At 36.5% G+C, this 16266-nt stretch overlaps 2 protein-coding genes across 5 annotated transcripts in view; one reads left to right on the top strand and one right to left on the bottom strand.

Annotated features, from left to right (window-relative positions):
- Positions 1-1774: 1774 nt before the first annotated feature.
- GNPDA2 (glucosamine-6-phosphate deaminase 2) overlaps positions 1775-16266 on the top strand; it is a 15441-nt gene continuing 949 nt past the window's right edge. Inside the window, exons 1-6 of one of the 4 annotated variants that reach the window (XM_009814728.2) lie at positions 1775-2791; positions 3013-3114; positions 3624-3806; positions 4139-4323; positions 4419-4593; positions 8002-9007. In XM_009814728.2, coding sequence (XP_009813030.1) covers positions 2668-2791; positions 3013-3114; positions 3624-3806; positions 4139-4323; positions 4419-4593; positions 8002-8060 — 828 coding nt within the window. In that variant the 5' untranslated portion in view covers positions 1775-2667 and the 3' untranslated portion in view covers positions 8061-9007. Of the gene's footprint in view, positions 2796-3012; positions 3115-3623; positions 3807-4138; positions 4324-4418; positions 4594-8001; positions 9008-16266 lie in introns of those variants that run through there. The other 3 variants (XM_009814726.2, XM_059817544.1, XM_009814729.2) reach the window with 3 other exon arrangements.
- The window catches only part of GUF1 (GTP binding elongation factor GUF1), a 22730-nt gene continuing 19468 nt past the window's right edge, over positions 13005-16266 (bottom strand). Inside the window, exons 15-17 of the mRNA XM_059817542.1 lie at positions 15149-15268; positions 14357-14393; positions 13005-13351 (exon numbers count right to left, since the gene is read on the bottom strand). Coding sequence (XP_059673525.1) covers positions 13214-13351; positions 14357-14393; positions 15149-15268 — 295 coding nt within the window. The 3' untranslated portion in view covers positions 13005-13213. The remainder of the gene's footprint in view (positions 13352-14356; positions 14394-15148; positions 15269-16266) is intronic.

Here is a 16266-nt window from a genome sequence, read left to right as displayed (position 1 = left end):
GGGAAGGTGTTGTTTTTTTAAGATTTGGTTTTACTTCTCATTATCCTACTCTGATTTTGACTGGTAATAAATTAAACTAATTTCCCCAAGTCAAGTCTATTTTGCCCATGATGGTAATTGGTGAGTGATCTCCCTATGTCCTTATCTCGACCTACGAGCCTTTCCTCATATTTTCTCTCTCCTGTCCAGCTGAGGAAGGGGAGTGAGTGAGCAGCTGTGTGGTGATTAGTCCGGCTGGGACTAAACCACGACACATCTGAATTTTAAGAGTTTTTCATTAGTGAGGAACATAGTGAATTTTCAAGTTCTGGAAACACGCATAACCTGTGTGAAAGATCTCCATTTCCTATAACAACTTCATGTGCAGAGTGATGAACAAAGCCAATGGACTACAGTAGGATAAGGAATATACAGTAGGGCACCTACAGAGTAGAGCTGGGAATGGGATCACAGAGATGGGAAACCTGAGAGACAGCTGAATGTCGCTGCTCTGCCAAGGGAAACGGGGATAATGCAAATGGCTCTTCTTGCTGTAACGCCCGTTCAGGGGCACTAGCTGGCAACACCAAGGATGCAGAGAAAGGGAATAGGCAATCCTAGAAGGATAGCAGGGAGCTGATGAAGAGAGAAGCGCAGATGGATACTTGACCATAAGAAAACAATTAAGTTATCTCCTACACTGAGCATACGTTTCAGAGAACAGGGCTCACGAGGGGAAGAGAAGGCTCTCCCCCACAGCTCTGGGGTGCCAGGAGAGGAGAGAGAACCGCCCTCCCGGGGCCCAGTCCTGGTAGCCCAAAAACCCCGCCGTAAAGAGGCCGCTGCCTCCACGCATGCGCGGCACCGCCCACCCGCGAGGCTTTTTCCGGTCCTCGCCAGGTGTTTCCGGGTTGCGCGCCGGGTTCTCTTGGCGGCGGAGGGGCAAGTGCTGTGGGGCGCTCCGGCAGGTGGGGGTCCCCGTCCTCCCTCTCGGTGCCGCTCGGCGCCGCCCTGCTTTTGCTTGTGACTGCTGCGGTCTCTCCTGGGGGTGAGCGGGGCTGGAGAGGGTCCTGTTCGTTGGTGGGGTGAGGGTGGGCCCCGCCGCCGGCCGTGCGGGATGCCGCGGTGCCCGCAGGCCCCTGGGCGGTGGGCAGGGGGAGGCCGCAGGGCCTGGGGCCGCCTGGGGGGGCTGTGCTGGTGGGGTGGGGGCGGTTCGGCAGTAGGTCTCTTCCCCTAACCGTGTAGACTCACTAACCCCCGAAAAAGTACCCTCCGACGAAAATCCGCCGTCGTTCTGATGCCGTTCGCGGGTCGCTCCTCTGGGCGAGCATCACCGTGTTCTCTGGGTAGATTCGTTAAGCTTTATGAGGCTGCCCTAAAACCGCGGGATCTCCTTCTGGTGGCCTTTTTTTCTGTTCTCCTCGAGAAAATGTGAGTGTTAACCTTTTCGGTACCTGTGGAATAGCGTTTCCTCAGCAAAGGTGAGTTTGACTTGTCACAGTTTTACTGTAAAACCGGGGCGAGGAAGCGGTGCAGTCGGCAGCGCAGTCAGCAAAAGGTGGTGTTCGTTTCCTTCCTCATTTAGTGTGAAGAACGGATGTTACACTATTAAGTGCTATTGCGGTTTAATTCATATTTCTTCGAAAACTGACCTCTCATTTTGGGTCAGCTAAGAGTAGTGTGTGCTAGTGGTGGTTTGGCGCTTAGCTGGCCTTAGGCTTCTGAGAGCTATGTTGTTTTCTGGCTAATGCCAAGCATGCTTAGACCTGGGAAGAGAAGAGTAATACAATGCAAACTGGCTAAAGAGCTTCAGTTTTTCTGATAATTACCTGACTCTGTTAAGCAGAAACTCATGGAAAAATGAGTTTTACTTAAATGCAGGAGATGCTCATGTACTTTTAAACAGGCATGCTTGTTTTCTAGATATTTATCTTAATGGTAGATGTAGTTGTACTCAAAATCAGAGCCTTTAAAGAATGACTGAATTCTGTTTAAAGTTGTGTTGAAAAGAAAAAATGTGACCTCATAGGTACTTTTTCCTGTGAATTACCATGATTTCAAATATCTCTAATGCTTTAATTTTTTTGCAGGTTAATAAGCTTCCTGAAGCATTGTTATGGAGCTAGAATGGGAGTGAAAGGAGTTTTAATTGTTTACTTCCAATTATCTATTTTGAAGATAGAAGTATGATGTTATTCTGGGCCTTATTTTTGAAATTTTAAGCATTCAGCTGGTCATAAGAAACAGGAGTTAATCTCAATGTTTGTTTACTTATTTGCTTTTATTTCAGTCAGAGTATTTCCTCTTTTCTAACAATAACAACTAATTAAAAGATTGAAGTTCAAAATGGCTTGCTCTAGCTTTTTTGTTTTAGCTTTTTCCTACAAGGTACTTTAAATTAGTCTCTGACTTTTAATAAATATTTTGATTGTAATCTGTCACTTGGATTCTGTAGCTTTTCTTTCGATTGTCCAACAGTCCAGCTTGAACTAGGACTGCAAGAGTGCAATATGCTTATGCAAGTGAAATATACTTTATTTAGTACTATACATCATCAGTATAAAAGGTCATTTTTTATCTCCTGTAATCTAAGAGTTTTACAACTACTCATATGGTGCTTATTTTTACAACTTTGACATTTTCTCCAGGTATAAGTTTATTTTATCACACAAGTTCCTCACGGCCATAATGAGGCTAGTAATTCTTGAAGATTATGATCAGGCTAGTGAATGGGCAGCAAAATACATCTGTAATCGTATTATCCAATTCAAGCCAAGTCAAGGAAGATATTTCACACTTGGTCTACCAACAGGCAAGTTTTATTCAAAGCCTATGTAAATTACTAAACCTAGAACTATGTTTCTATCATTGTGTAAAAAGTTGTGGTAAAGTTTGAAAAGCTGAGAAATACTAAATGAGAAATAACAGATTTCTTTTATGTTGAAAAGCATTGTAGCAAAATCTGACTGAAGAGATTTAAATACACTGAAAATGTGCAGATACATAGAACAGTAGAAAAACTTTATTTAACAGGGAGTACACCTTTGGGATGCTACAAAAAGCTGATAGAATATCACAGGAATGGCGATCTGTCTTTCAAATATGTAAAGACTTTCAACATGGATGAATATGTAGGTAAGATGTGCTAATTGTTGGAGAATACACTATACTGGTAATTTTTTTCCTTTATTAAAACTGTTAAATACTTGACGAAGCACACAGTCTAGTATGTTTGTACTTCTAAGTTAGACTTACGTACATGGGGTCATCTTAAGCATTTTTCTCTATTACTTCATCCACAAAAATGCAAATAGTAAATTAGTCCAGGTGGATCCTGAGCTAAATTCAGTGCTTCTAAATTACTTTACAACACTTCTGTAGAAAGTATGTTGTCACGTAGTATTGTGACTGCATTTCTTTTAAAGACTTTGTACTTGCATATGATGTATGCAAAGGAAATGTAAGCCATTTACCTTGTGCATTCCAACATGAAATCTTTCTTCTCAATATAACTTCAAATATTGCTTTATCTGACTTCATTCTTAAGTTTGTCTTGCATGCCCTACATTGGTTACACATAGACCGGAATTAAGGCTGTTTGGTTAAATCTTGTAATATGTTAATTTCACTCTAAATGATTTCAGGGCTTCCCAGAAATCATCCAGAGAGCTATCATTCCTATATGTGGAATAACTTCTTTAAGCATATTGACATAGATCCAAATAATGCTCATATCCTTGATGGGAATGCTCCAGACTTACAGGCGGAATGTGATGCATTTGAAAAGAAAATTGAAGAAGCAGGGGGGATTGATCTGTTTGTTGGAGGTATGAGGAAATGCTCTATGGTTAGCCGTGATTCTAACAAATACACTGATTCTTTAATCATTGTTTTCATAACGTAGCTAAACCCACTTTTTTCAGTTATGGTGTAAGGAAGTTCTGTGACTAACAAAGAATCAGTATGAATACCAAAAGAGAATGGTTGGTGTCCAACTTTCTAATAACTTACTTGAAATTAAGTTTTGAATGCTTTTTATTGAAAATGGGGAACCAAAAGGAACGGCTGAGTCCTAAAACTTTTTTATTCGTTTACAATGTTTGAGGATATTTGTTGACTCGCAGGTCTGGAATGATTTACTTTTTTTAACTTTGAAAAGGCATTGGTCCAGATGGCCACATTGCATTCAATGAACCCGGATCAAGTTTGTCTTCAAGAACAAGATTAAAGACTTTAGCAATGGACACCATTTTGGCAAATGCTAAATACTTTGATGGAGACTTATCTAAAGTACCAACTATGGCGCTAACAGTTGGTGTGGGTACAGTGATGGATGCTAGAGAAGTAAGAACTCATTTAGTTCTAGTTGCATGTGTCTGATTTCAAGACTAGTTGGTATTGATACTGGGATTGAAAGTAAAGAGACCTTTGTTTTGCAGGTGATGATTCTTATAACAGGTGCACATAAGGCTTTTGCATTGTACAAAGCAATTGAAGAAGGAGTCAATCATATGTGGACAGTTTCTGCTTTCCAGCAACACCCTCGTACAATCTTCGTGTGTGATGAAGATGCTACTTTAGAATTAAGAGTTAAAACTGTGAAGTACTTTAAAGGTGAGCACTGAATCAGAGGTTGCACACATTTAAAAAAAGTTTTAAATTATATTGATTTAAGTCTGAGCCTTCCAACACTTTACAGTAGCTAATGTATAATGTTGTATATTCAAAATAGTAAATGTTAACTTATTTCTTGTGAATGGAAAAGTGCTAGGAGGCATAACTTGTGTTCCTCACATTCCTGACAAATCTACTTTGGAAAAAATATTTCCTTTGCTTCCAATTTGAAATGATAGTTCAGTAAGCTTCGACTGTATGTGAAACAACAGCAGTCTGGTGTTCCAGAATACTGGTCTTAAATATACTGGAAAGTTTCACTTAAAGAAAACTTGATACATTTATTAATCCTGATATATTTTCATGCTGCTTTTGCTATGTGCTGTAATGTGCTGTCTAGTAAACTTGAAATGTGTGATACAGACTTTGAAGCCACCTGAGAACGTTTTTCATTAAGTGCAATTAGCATAACAATCTATACTGACTTTTAATACATTGCAGCCTTTTACTGTGCTTTTCGTATTTGTAGTAGGTATATTGAGGCAAGTTTAAAGTTGGGGTTTTTGATAGTCATTGAAAGTTCCTAGATGTGAATTCAGTTTCACTGAGACTGGAGAAGCTGAGAAAAGTAGTTTTCTCTTAAAGGTATTAGCACAGCAAATGCAACTGTATATTACTCATCTTTCTCACTAGCATGGATACTTGTAGTAGCTGAGGCATCTGAGATCAAGCCTGTAATTTATGAAATTATTTTTTAGAGCATTGTATCACTAGTGTCCATATATGTATTAGATTGCAGTTCTGGCATTACTGTGATTTTTATCCAGATATCATTTGTTCTTTGCTATGTATTGTGTGTGTTAGTTTTTACATGTATCACACTGCTAGATAGTACTTTATTGTTGTTTTAAAAGACAAACTTCTTTAACTGCTTGGATAAATTTTAAACATTATCCTGTATTTCATATAAACAAAAGCTTTGCTTGGGGAAGATATAAACCTAATATAGAATTACTAGGTATGAATGATGCTGAACATTGCTTTAAAAAAATCAAGGGCTACAGTATATGAATGTGTGCTATTGTGTCACACTGTATCTAATTACCCTGTAATACAAAGCAATATAATTCTTAAAAAGACTGTTTACTTTAAACTTGCTTAATTTTACCTATTCTGAAATCAGTGAGATTATCCCATTTCAAGATGGAGGAGAAATCTGTGTGGGTCAAATTTGCAATGATTTTTGAATCTTGATCTTCAGGTTAGACTTCTTAAGAAGAAGCTAGGTAGTTCTTAATGACTGCTAATTATGGCAGCTATTTACTGTGATTTTTTCACCATTTAAAAAGATCTCAAGGTACTATATGAAACTTCAAATCTTTTTGATAATTGAGTACCACACTGGCTGGTAACTAGAATAACTCTTACTCCCCTTCATTTTTTTCTAACTTTCTGAAAACCTATTAGAGGCTAAAATTAAGTGTACTTGTTCTTATTGGAAAAGGGAAAGGTAACTTTCTTGCAGAATGAAGCAGAAAATTAATTTTGAATTGACTAACTAGTCTGCAGATAAGTTAATTCAGGATAGTTTTTCCATACTTGTGCATGTTCTTCTTAAAACTGTATACAGTTTTAGGAAGCATACTTGAATATACAGTGAGACTTTCCTTAGAAATAATTGTTTTGGCGTCTGTCAAGTGAGGACTCTGCATATCTTTAGAAAGAGCTTTTGGTTCTAACTGTTTTCCTGAAACAATTTGACAGGATTTAAATATTCTTCATGAAATACAGCAGAGGCAATACTTTGTAAGCATTTTTCATGCCTCTAGGAAGTGGGTAATTATCTCCTTTTCATTTCCCTTTTTTAGAAAAGAAAAACACTGGTAGGAAGTGGAATGCTTTAAAGTTCAAAACATGGGTCTAGTTTGAGTAGTGTGTGCAGCTGTTACTCTTCCAGTACAAATGGGTTTTTTATTAAATGTATACTTAGTACTTTCTCACTTACTGTTAAACTCCTGAAAAATATTACTGACTTGATCTTTCCCATGTACATCAACCCAATAGTCATCCTTCATGAGAGCTAAGAAACTGTTTTCTTTAGTTATGTTGCCTTCTAAGGGTTTGGGGGTTTTTTGCACAACTATCTGAAGCTAAGTAATTACCTCTAGAGACAAAATGAGATGGATTCTTGAGTCAGTTATAGGTGTGTTGGCTGCTTAGTATGGCTGAATGTGTCACTAATTGGAGAAGGAAATAGTAACATGTGCATTTTATATTTAATAATCACACACTGATTAAAAATAGATGCTGCATAAAATGCCTTTTGTTGTGGTAACCTAAAGTAATGACCTCAGATTGTATAGTTACACAAATTTCATTTTGCTGTAGTGACACTAAGTTTGCCTCCAGATGCATCATGTAGCAAAGATATTTGAATATTCTTTGCCATAGATAATCACTAAAATATGCACTACTGTCAGGCTTCTTTAATGGTTTTTAAGAAAGTCTCTACTTCTAATGTGGCATATTACTTGAATTTGTAATTTTAGAAGTTAATCTTTAGTTTGGTGCTAAAATGGATTTTTACTTTGCAGATTGTGAACACTGATCAGTTACTGTTACTAGTCCTTAAGGTGAAATGAGGTTAAAAACATACCAGTGACTGAATGTCATACATACCTAGCTGTAGGTAACATTTTTACTAAGTTGTAACAAAATAAAGGAAGCAGCACCTTTTTTCTTAATTGCTCTTTCCAGCACTTTCCAAAATTAAAGCATCTGAATAGAAAAAAAAAAAATCCCTGAATTGCAGCTATGGATGACTTGTATATGACCAAAAAAAGCCCAGCTAGAATAGAAAACAGTTAAATTACTGAAGTTCTGAATCTGCATTAACAGTCTGGATACTTCTAGTGTGGTTTTGCCTGTCCAGGAGCACAAGTACACTATTAATCACAGAGACAGTAATACCACAATGCTAAACATTGCAATTCAAGCTGTAAGTAAAAGTATCAGTATGTGTACATCTGATTTTTTTATGACAAATTGTGGTATGAGGGAATTTTATGTTGCTGTTACGCAGTTTTTAATACAAAGATGGGTGGATCTCATGTATTCAATTAATTTGGAAGTATTCCAGATGTACTTGTTGACGAGTCTATTATCAGAGAGCTGTCTTGTCCATGCTCACTTTATACTGAAGATGTCAATAGTATTCAAGTGATACAGGAATATATATGCAGTCTTTAACTTCTGATTTTAAACTACTTTAAGTAGCCATGGTTACTCTCTTCAGTGAACTATTTAACATGTATACTTTGAAGCAAGCTCCAAATAAAAATATGGATAGAAAGACATGTTGAAAAAGTATAACTAATGTAAAGCTGGCATTGTTGCTTTCCCCCCAAGGTTTAATGCATGTGCACAATAAGCTTGTGGACCCACTGTACAGTATGAAAGAAAACTGAAGGAAGAATTGAAGAGGAACTCCATGTGGGTCAACAGCAACAGTTTTAGGTAGCAGATGAGTTCACTGCTATGCAATATGCTGAAAACTTTGAATGGGGAATCCTAGGTACTGTATTTTTTAAAAGGTCCAATATCTGTACATTCACATTCCATCTGTTTGCAGTGTTGTGCATTTTGCTTTAAGACTTAGAGCTCTGTTGTTGGCTGGTACGTTACTAAATGGAACAGAGTAAACCTGTGGGAGATTGCATGTTACGTAAGGGGGGAAAGCAGAGCACTTATTCTAGCACAGCAATGTAATGCATCTGCCTTGTATTAGAGAAAATGATATTTTATTTCCAGGAATTTGTAATTTTTGGCTTGATTAGTGTAACTACATTTTGCATTTGTATCTCTAGGCAGGATGGTTTTGGCCTCTGTTGATACTATGGACTTGTAGTAGTTGTACAATTTCTACTATGAAATTTTCTGTTTACATCTAATGTACACTGAGCTTTTTGCACTTGGTTGCCTTAAATTTATCTTAAACAGTTTTTGGGCATCTCAAGTCCTGCTGTACAATTCAGGCAAAAATACAAAAACAGTGCCTAAAAATGTACCCAATTCTTGAAAGTTGTAACTTATTCCACAGATAAAAATATTAAACTTCTGCCATAGCACTTTTTCCTCTCATGTATTTCAAATTACTTTAGGATTTTTATATTTTTGGTAATTGAGCTTTATACATAAGTAAAAATCTAAATGTTCCTTTCTGGAGGTACCTGTTTAATTGTACCATTGATGTTACTATTAAATGCCTGAAAAGAGGTTAATTTACAGGAATGTAATGTCTGCAAGTTTAATACATGATCATTAAAGTCAACTGTTAATCACTTTGTAACAGTTACCTCTCTTGTATCACTATAAACATTGAGCTGTTACAGGGAATGTTATTTCCTACTTTGAATACAAGTAAAACAAATATAAATCTATACTTTCAAAATTGTTTTGTTTCTAATGATGTGAGTAAGTATTTCAGGGTTTCATGTGTTGTCTTCCACCTAAGGAGGAAGTTAAAAGTTTATTGATTTAGGGTTTTTTTTTTGGTAGGGTGGAACATACCCTTTGTGTAAAATTCTCACAGGGAGAAAGTGCAACAAAGCATACTTTCACCAATTCTTAACTTACCACCTAGATAAATGATAGTCAGGTAGCCTTTATTACAAACCATATTAGTCCTGTTTTACAGTTGAGAATACTGTCCCAAAGACCCTTGGGCTGCATTAACAGGAATTTGGCTGAAATCCCTGGGCTGGAATAAGCAAAGACCCCAGGCTGTGGCCCTGGGAAGCAGCCTTGCTGAGAGAGGGACCTGGTGGACAGCAAGCTGAACATCAGTCAGCAGTGTACTGCCGCAGCAACAAAGGCAAATTGGCTCTTGGGCTGCATCCACAAGGGCATTAGTAGCAGAGATATGTTATCGTCCTGTTCTACTTGGTGCTTGTCAGGCTGTACCTGGAGTACTGTGTCCAGTTCTGGTCCCCATAATTCAAGAAAGACAGGGACAGACTGGAGAGGGTCCGAAGGAGGGGAACAAAGATGATCAAAGATCTGGAGAACCTGCTGGATGAGGAGTTAGGTCTTTTCTCCCTGGAGAAGGCTCAGGGGGATTTCATGACAGTATTCCAGTATTTAAAGGGTGACTACAAAGAAGATGGAGGCTCTTTTCACAGGGAGCCACATGGAAAAAGCAAGGGGCAACAAGTACCAGTTGCACTGGGAAAGTTTCATTGCAATGTAAGAAATATTTTTTTTATAGTAAGAACAATCATTCATTAGAACAACCTCCCCAGGGATGTGGTAGTCCCTGCTGCTGGAGGTTTTCAAGATAGATACAATTGGACAGGGTGCTAGATAATCTCATCTAGGCTCACCTTTCCCATAAAGGGTTGGACCAGATGGTCTGTCAAGGCCCCTTTAAACTGGAGTGAGTGTTCTATGATTCTATGAAATCACAAAACAATGGAAGAGCCTGTCCCAAGCAGCATAGGAAGCAAGGCCTAGTGTTTCAGTTCGTAACAGCAGATTGAACAAGCACAGATTTAAAACAGGCTTTCAGGTTTAAGACTCAACTTTTGCACTTGCATTTTTGAAGCGTAATGCAACATTGGGGGGAAAAGGTTTAAAAGACCGCTTCAGGAGAATGCTGTTATGCATAGCACATGACCCACAAAATGCAGTGTTAAGCTTGCCATTCTTAGTCTTTACAGCCAAGTAAAGTCTTTGCTTTATAAAATAAACACTTGTATTACAAAAAGTGTCAGACTAAAAATAATCTTGAATTTAGGTTACTATTAAAGGAATTCAAGCATGTTTTTATCTTAATGATCATGATCCATGTTGTGACAAAATTGGGAAACAACAGAATTTAGGTTCAAGCATGAGTGGAAAACCATAGCTTTTATATCCCTGTTTCTAAAAGCTTTTCCTTGCAACTCTTTACTTTTGTTCTTTATTCCAGAGTACCTTTCAGTCTTCTGCCTCTCTTGCCAACCTTACCAACTGAAGCCCTTTTTTGTGTTCTCTCAAGACACATGAGACCACAGAATTAATCTCTTTTCTCCCTTCATAACCATTGGAACTTTTGTGAAACACAGGCCAGTTTAAATACTGGTACAGTAGTACCCATACTTGTCTGAGGGGGGCTAAGACTGTTTCTGCTTCTTTTCATGATTTGGTTTCTGTTGTTAAACTTTTTTCTAAGTTATGAATTCTACTGGATGTAGAATTCTACTCTAGGCCCTGTAAATTCATGACTTTTTTTTTATACTACTACACTGTTTCTATCATTTCAGTCCTTAAGATAGTTCCAATTACATTCTTATGAAATACTAATTCTTCAATGACAGTACCTTCCAAACTTGTCAACTACTAAAAATCCCTGTAAGTTACATTAAACTTTACCTTTACCCTGCAGTCCATTGTTAAAATCTAAATGGCGAAGCAAGCATTTTCAAGTTCACTGAGTTTTAAGTTATGGGTTCTTGGGTAAATGAGTAGACTCTGTAACTTAGCCTGGCACATCTACTTAGCATTTTATTCTCCCTTTTCTCAGTAAGATTTTAAAGGGGGGGGGGGGAACCAAAGAAAAAGTATGTGACTGGATAGTTTTTGACACAAAAGACCTGGTTCTTAATACTTCATTTACTGTTTTAATAGTAAATGAACTTGTTAGTAGTGTTAAAGTCCTTGCTCTCAAAACTGAAATCATGTACAAGTCCTCTCAGAGTTGGACTACAAACTTGTATTTTTTCTCTTCAGATGACTATAATAAGGCTAAAAGGCTGAGTTCTTCTAGTCTCATTCCCAAGGCAGCTTTATCCATGCATGTAACTTTCATTTAATTAGGTAACATATATTTGATGTGCCATACTCAGCAACTGTATGAAAGATTTACTATTTGGATAATCTCTAGCTTTCCTTTAGCTTCTGCCTTATTCCTCAATACAGAGCCAGTACTTTCTCCCTTTTAGGTCCATTTAAAGGGGAAAAAATAAAATATAAAAAAATTTTGCTATAGTTCGTTTGCTCTTAGCACATACCACTGTATCTGTATTTTCTTAAAGATAGCTCTGTACTTTCTTAAATACTATCTTTGAAAATAGCATTCCTGCTAGCTTTTTTAGGGGAGGAATAATAATTATGTTAATTATAGAGAGCCTTTGTCCACAGCATCCTTCGTATCTTCAGGATCAGCAGTAGTAGCAACAGCTTATGTGCCTTTATTAGCGATATGGGATACCTTGTTCACATCCGGATCTTTGGTTTTTCAATACAGCTGGAACAGCTACAAATTAAAAAAAAAAAAAAAAAACACACAAACCCACAACAACAAAAAACCCCAAACCACTGAAGTATCAAAAATCCCCTCCCTCCTTTTTCTGTAGCCTCTGAGAGTAATATAAGTTGAAAGGGACCCCTGAAGTTGTCCAGTTCAATTCCATCCCTCCAAGAATTTTCCCAATTCATCCTTGTACTCAGGATGAAATAAAAGAACTAGCTTATGGTTAATGAATCTCAAATGGTAGTTACAAGCCTAAATTTAAGAGCAGCCTTCCTGGTGATTGAGTACTTTAGTAGGTATTACTAGCAATTTGTTCTTTAAAATATATTTAGTAACAAGGAGTGAAGATCTGTGAAGACCCAAATTAGTCCCTGAAGATCTGAAAAATAAAAGCAGCTTCAAAAGTTTTGGAGGTGGGTATGCAGTTGTGAATACAGTATATAGCACAGTCATTAACTTGTGTTAATGATTGCTTTGTTTACACTTCCAGAAACAACAACTTATATTAAGCACACTTAACTACAGCTTTCAACTGAGAACTCACTGACGAACTTTTAGTATGTGAACAGTAAGCAAAACTTCAACAAATATACTCAGACATGTTCTAACCAAACCTTCATACCAAAGGAATTCTTTAGGGCCTGAATTGGTCTTATTGGTGGAGTAGTTACATACCTTGTGTTTTAATATATTAAAACATAGATTTATTTGGAGATTAGCATAGCACTAGGCTGTATTCACAGTAAATGGACACACTTTAACAAGTTTAAAATAAATAGTGTGGTACATTAAAAAAAGTCATGATTAGTTTTTCCTGACATGATTTCCCAACATTATCACAATTTCCTGACAACAGCAACTTTAGAAAGTAAAACAGGAAGTAGCTTGATATTTTTGTGACAACAGTTCAAACATTTAAAAAAAAAAAGGAAAAAAGCATTGTTTGTCTATACATACCTTTCAATTATTTTTATAAACTTTTTGTCACATTGTTCCTGTTCTCTCATACAAAGACTTGCAATGCAAAAATAAAACATAATGTTAAAATTCAAGTGTTAAGTTTGGAAACAATGAAATAGAACGAAAAACAATACAATGAAAGTGTTTAGATTTAGTCAAATCAAATTAAATAACTTTAATTTCATCATCATCTACAAGTATCTGTACATTTTAAGTACATAGTCCTTTCAATTTATATTCCCACATATATGTAATTTACACCATTTAAAGTCAAATATGTTACCTCTCACAGTGATAAATTATACATTAGCGCATTATGCTACTGTCTATGAAAAGTTGAAAGAATAATCAGCTGCACGTCACTGATCTCTATTTGTCAGTTTGTCTCTTTAAAACACGCATAAAGGCATCTCTTGGTACTTCCACATTGCCAATTTTTCTCATCAACTTCTTCCCTTCTGCCTGCCTCTTTAAAAGCTTCATTCTTCTTGTAATGTCTCCACCATACTATGAAAAGGAAAAATATTTTAGCAAGCTTAAATGCAATTACAGTACATTTCAGCAACTCTAAACTCAAGGGCTTAAAAATAGTCAGAAAGGCTAGTTCTATTATGACAAAAGATTATTTTATACTCCAAACAGTTATCCCAAAAGGCCACTAGTTAAAAAGAGCAAGGGAGCAAGTAAGCATGTTCAACAACTGAGGGTTGAATTCAGTTACCTAAACATACACATTCAAATAAACCTGACTGACATTAGACACAACCTATAGGATATCCAAATCCCCTTGGAACAGCAGTAGGATGCCAGCTCAGATACACTGAGGCATCTTGACAAGCACTAGGTGCTTATGTCTAGATAGTTGAACAAACACCATCCCACATATGTGCCTAGCAGAAGAATTCTGTAATAGTTGTGAGAAAGGGACACTTGTTTATTTTTTTTCCAACACGTTCGCTTCAGGAAGCTAAAAGACAAGTAAGAGGCATCACGTTTTTCCTATAGCTTTGTCCAGTCTTGTTGACAGTCAACTATTGCGTATTTAAGGCCTTGTCATGATGTATTACTGAAAACCCAAGTAAAAGTCTAAGCACAGTCAGTGCGCTGTTACAGTTTCTTAAATCACCTGGAAAAAACAATTTAGGAAACGTGAAGTTACACGTAAGTGTGTGTACACACATGCATACATTTACTGTATGTCTGCAACTATTAGAAAATGGTGAGGAGACAGGAGTGAACACAGACGCACTCTGCTGAGTTCACTCTAAGTGTGTAATTTTGAAAAAGCTGTTACTCTTTCTGATCTGCTCTTACTGCAAGGCGCAACTAGAGGTTACACGAGTTGAATTTTAAAATAAAAACTTAAAAATATCTCTTAATATTCCACTGACACTTAGGGCACAAGCAGAATGTGTCTTTGCTGGGTTTCTAGGAAAAGATAGGCCTATCACATTAGCAAGACTCTTAGGTTTACACACATCAGAAACATCAAAAACTGAAAATGATACCCACACATTTTGCGACAACATTTTTTCTGTAAGCTTTCAGCCTGTAAAATAAAATAACATATATACTTTAACACATTAGACCATCTGCTACATGTGAAGCTAAATACTGAGTTGTCAAAATACTAAGCATTGTTTTTCTACTAGTTTTGTAAGATACATTGGAATCATGACATTTTCATATTTTGTATATAAAGTTCTAAACAGAAGGCTTAATTCACATTTCTCAATTCTAGAAATATCCCTTAGGGTATATAATACGTACATAAAAATCACACAACAAGAAACATAACATCAAGGAAACAGTTTGCTCTAAAAGAAACGAGTGCTGTTAAGAAACAGTTGTGTCTTCAGCTTGCAACACATTTCCTTTGGAATGGCACAACTCCATTCTTTTTTACTGCTGATTCTCCCAGAGGTAAAACTATTCCACAACTAGCTGATTTTTTTTCAGTAGTAAGAAACTTTTTCCACTGCCAAAGAGGAACTGGTCACATGGGTGTTGCAAGTTATACTCTACCCGCTAAGTGCAATGCTGACCGCAAGCAATTTAAAATAAGAATACTTTTTTAAAAATTATATTTATACAAAGTCCTTAGTCATAGTCACAGCTCAAATGTTTTGGTTTTGTTTCTTCCCAAGAGGTCAGGTAGCATAGACAAGAAAAATATGACTTTACAGTGAAATCCAAGTAGTGTAATGTATAAAGCTATTTAGGTAAGACATTGAAAGTCCATATTTTAAGCAGCTTAAAATAAGGAAGAAAAAAAAAAAAGGGAAACAGAAGGGCTTCACTTACGTTTCTCTTGCAATGATTTTCTTGCCAATAGCAGCCTGGATGGCTATTTCAAACAACTGTCTAGGTATAGCATCTTTTAAACGTTCACACAGGAATTTACCAGTAGCATATGCCTTATCACTGAAAAAGAAAGTCACTAGTGTTTTCAGAAAGAATAATACAACCCCAAAAATATATCCATAGACCAAACCAATAAAAGGATTTAGCAAAGGATTTCCTCTTTTTAACTCAAAAGATACGCTAATCAGATCATAACTGTACATCTAATGAGAGGTCTCTGTACATCACCTGTTTCATACAAACAGGTGATAAGATTGTATTAACAGAAGGTCTTCAAATGCATCTAAAATATTTATCATAAACCACCCTGATTATCTATTACACAGAAGCAATTTTGAATACTGTCACAGCTTCAAATGCAATTTTAAACTAGAAGGTCAAGGAGGATTTTCATTGATTGTAGGCCCTAAAGGTCAAAAGATCTACATATTACAGAAATATTTTTAAAACATCTGCTTTTACACAACAAGAAAAAAAAATGTTAATGTACTCTTGTCATCTGCTAATAAAACTTATCCAACTATATTCAGCACCTGCATATGCTTCTTATTTTGGAAACAGAAAAATGACAAAGGGTCTAAAGAAGCTACTCAACAGACACTTTCATAAGCCGTTGAAAACAAATGGCTTTCTTCTCTCTAAAAACATCCGTATTTAGCAAACATTTTTTAGCAACATACATCTGAAAATACTTCTACATGTTTTCATGTAGCAACAATGTGATTCCCTGCTACCTGTATAAAGCAAACAGCTTAAGCATTAAGTACTTAAGTAATGTTCATTGAGCATTACAGTTTTAGAAGATATAGATATTTATTTGTATAATTAGGAAAAATAATAATGGCTAGCTTAATACTGAGCTCACAGTAATCTCAGTAATTCTTTCTCTATAAATGCAATTCAGTATAATTCTTTTCATATAAACATAGTCTATTTACAGTGAGAGGACTCTGAGAATAACTGAAGCGGGAGCAGAATGAATGCTGTCTACAAGTTAGAAAAAAATATTTGTAATCTAAAGCTAAAAGAAAGGCTATCATTAGTTTTAGTGAGTGAAA

Source organism: Gavia stellata, chromosome 5 (genome assembly GCF_030936135.1).
Source record: "Gavia stellata isolate bGavSte3 chromosome 5, bGavSte3.hap2, whole genome shotgun sequence".
NCBI classification, from domain to species: Eukaryota; Metazoa; Chordata; class Aves; order Gaviiformes; family Gaviidae; genus Gavia; species Gavia stellata.
This window is presented reverse-complemented; position numbering and strand designations above follow the sequence as displayed.